The 3,200-nt window shown below is 42.7% G+C and overlaps 1 protein-coding gene across 1 annotated transcript; it reads left to right on the top strand.

Moving 5' to 3' along the window:
- The first annotated feature begins 1,835 nt into the window (after positions 1-1,835).
- On the top strand, positions 1,836-2,890 carry LOC134223884 (peritrophin-48-like). The gene has a single exon (XM_062703111.1). The coding sequence runs from the start codon at positions 1,878-1,880 to the stop codon at positions 2,775-2,777; it is 900 nt and encodes a 299-aa protein (XP_062559095.1). The 5' UTR covers positions 1,836-1,877; the 3' UTR covers positions 2,778-2,890.
- The last annotated feature ends 310 nt before the right edge of the window (positions 2,891-3,200 follow it).

The following is a 3,200-nucleotide window of genomic DNA, read 5'->3' as shown; positions in this document are numbered from 1 at the left end:
CAACGGGCGGCGCTTTGATATGCAGAGTAAGCTCAACGACCTTGCCGAACGCTTCTCTTCAGCAGGTTTAGTCATCAACGTCAACAAAATCAAATCGTTGGATTTAAACACGGCGATCCCTTCCAGTTTCACAGTAACCGGGAAATCAGTGGAGAATGTTGAAAGCTTCCAATATCTTGGTAGCAAAATGGCGTCAGACGGCGGTGATCGACATATGTAGGCGCATGGATCAAAAAAGTAAGAGCTGCCTTTGCGAGTTTAAGAAATATCTGGAAAAACAGGCAGATAAGTGAACGCATCAAAATACGAATTTTCAAATTTATACGCTAGCGAAACATGGTGTGTATCAGTGGAGAACACTCAACGGCTGCAGGTGTTCATCAACAGATGCCTACTGATTACATACAGCCACATCCGGCTTGGTGGCCTCACAACTGGATCTCAAACAACGGGCTCCATCGTCGTTGTCACCAGAGGCCGATAGCAACAGAAATTCGGGATCGGAAGTGGGGCTGGGTCGGCCACACTCTACGTAGGGGCGGAAACGAAATCGGTAAACAAGCATTAAACTGGAACCCAGCCGAACATCGCAGCAGAGGTTCATTTCGGCGAAACCTCAATGAAGAAATAAAAGAAGTCGACCGAAATATAACCTGGCCAAAGGTTAAATAACAGGAGCCATAACAAAAGTATATTATACGAAATCAATTACCAAAACTACGATTCAGAAGTCATTGAAAAGTTAACCCCTTCCTGTTCAAAATCTTCACTACGCCCATGCCTAGAAACCCTGATGCAGAGTATTTGTAATACCCATGTCGTTGTGAAGAAAAACTTTTTACCCCCCAGAGCAAATGATCTTCATTCAATTGAAAATGGCTCAGAGCGAGTAGTCCGATTTTTTTGTCCCACCCTGTTTGTGTTAGCTGACATACATTTCCGATGAACAATCATGTCACGCCAGCTACTCATCCATCAATTTATTTTTCTTCTTTTACACTGCATAGTATCCCAATAACGGCATAACATGCACTTTTATCAACGTACAATTAAAAGCTTTTATAAGTAAAAGCTTCTGAACTTCAGTTACAGCCTACATTTGAATACGCAATAACATGACGGGTATGAAAAATAAAGAAAAATCATATAAAGGGCTTTGAGACCGATCGTAAATCGAACCCAGTCGCCTTTCCAGTGCTTGTTATGTGATGTATTTCCGCACTGAGGACTACCAGGAAAGTCGCTCATCAATCAAATAAATGAATGAAAAGCAACGTAAAAAACGATACCATAGACAGCGACAAAGGTAAACATTGATGCAATCCGGGGGTTTTGCCTTTGCCAGAAAGAGGACATTCCTTGAGAACAAAGTTCAAAATTCGTATCAGGGTTGAATTCGGAGACATTTTCAATTTTTCAGACATCACTGTAATCACAATCATCAACGACAAGCATGGTGGGCAATCACGAGACAAATCCCTTCAAATAAAGATTTGTGGACAAACAGATTTTCAGGGCCATATCGCTTAGATATAAACATACATGAATCGCTCAGATATTGCCGCTTCGAGTTTTACTCATATGGCAATCTACTAAACTGAATAGCTCTCAACATGCCATAAATGATAAGCAATTCCTGTGGTTTGGCTACCGAAGGCAATCCCATCCGGCGACGTATTCATTCCAGCGATTCACTAAATTCGGGGATAATATGATTATCTTGATTCCCCTTATCGGCGGTATCGTCATTTTTTCAGCTACTTCTGTTCCTTATAAAAGCCGCCTGCCTATCAGTGCTCCGAATCAGATCAAAAACAGTTTACAGCCATATTAGATCGAAATCGTTTGTTTTTATTTGTGAAGCACATAACAGTGAAATGAGGTCAATATTGCTTGCGCTTCTTATTGCTGCAACCCAGATTGGAGCAGATTCGACGGCAAACAACCCTTGCCAGGGGATCCTCACTGGAATCCTGGTGAATCCTGACGTGTGCTACCAGTTTATTATTTGCCATTTACAAGAAGCGGAGTTCGTGAATTGTCCCGACGGGGAAATTTTCTCTCCGGATTTGATCACGTGTGTTCCAGGAAACCAAGCAACTTGTGTCGAAGGACTGCCTGAGGAGCCAGAAGAAGACAATCCATGCAGCGGAATATTGATTGCTAGATTCCCACATCCGGAAAGTTGCACCAAGTACAACAGTTGCCTCTTGGGTCAGTTGAGGGAAAATACTTGTCGAGATGGGTTCATATTCTCGCGAACAACATTTTTATGTTTGCCTGGTAACTCGGAGACTTGTGAGGTGCAGCTGATACCAACGACAACTACGCCGGCACCAGGAAGTATCAAACCAATCCCCTTCGACTACTGTATCCTGAACAGTCAAGCATTCGGAAGGTTGCCTCATCCACAGCTTTGTTCACGTTACGTGAACTGCGCGGCTTATGTACCAACAGAACGCGAGTGCCCGAATTGGACGGTGTTCAACGAAAGAATACGTATTTGCATCCCCGGTAACCCGAACACCTGTGCTACGATCATCAATCCGGGTGGAACCACAACCACCACCTTGGCGCCGATAACCGACGAAATTTGCGAGGGTAGGCTGGTAGGACTGATACCGCATCCGCACTTCTGCTACATGTATGTGAGCTGCCTGAGGGGCGCTGCTACGGAGCGTGAGTGTCCCAGGTATAACGTGTTCGACGAACGGCTGTCGATTTGCCGACCAGGTAATCAGGCTACGTGCGTGATTTATGGAACAAACTCAGAATAAGGTGATTTATACAATTAGTTTAGTTCAGCTTTATACAAACTGTGATAGGAAGTATGGATTTGAAAAATACTATTCTATATTCGAATAAAAATATTTTTACTAGTCATGATAAACATTTGATTTGATATTTTTTTAATTGCCGTAATTTTTTATACTGTTGGAAACATTGTGCAATGATCCCACAAATATAAATCACTCACTACTAAAACTGAATAAGAAGATAAGAACTTTCGAGACATCTGCCATTGTATTGATTGTTGCCTTTGAACGAACTATCAATGAGAAACACGGTATGTTTTTCCTGACATTGTTCCTCACATAATAAAAATAATCAAGTCGTAATACGGAGTCGTAATACGCTCAGAGAACACCAAGCTGCGAGGCGGCAATGTGCCAGTGGGGGATGTAATGCCAAGTATAAGT

The sequence above is a fragment of the Armigeres subalbatus genome, chromosome 3 (genome assembly GCF_024139115.2).
Source record: "Armigeres subalbatus isolate Guangzhou_Male chromosome 3, GZ_Asu_2, whole genome shotgun sequence".
Lineage (NCBI taxonomy): Eukaryota > Metazoa > Arthropoda > Insecta > Diptera > Culicidae > Armigeres > Armigeres subalbatus.
The sequence above is the reverse complement of the archived record's forward strand: the minus strand, read 5'-3'. Positions and strand labels throughout refer to the sequence as shown.

What these genes read in the sequence shown, in the direction of transcription:
- LOC134223884 (XM_062703111.1), top strand. Translation starts at nt 1,878, where the DNA reads ATGAGGTCAATATTGCTTGCGCTTCTTATTGCTGCAACCCAGATTGGA.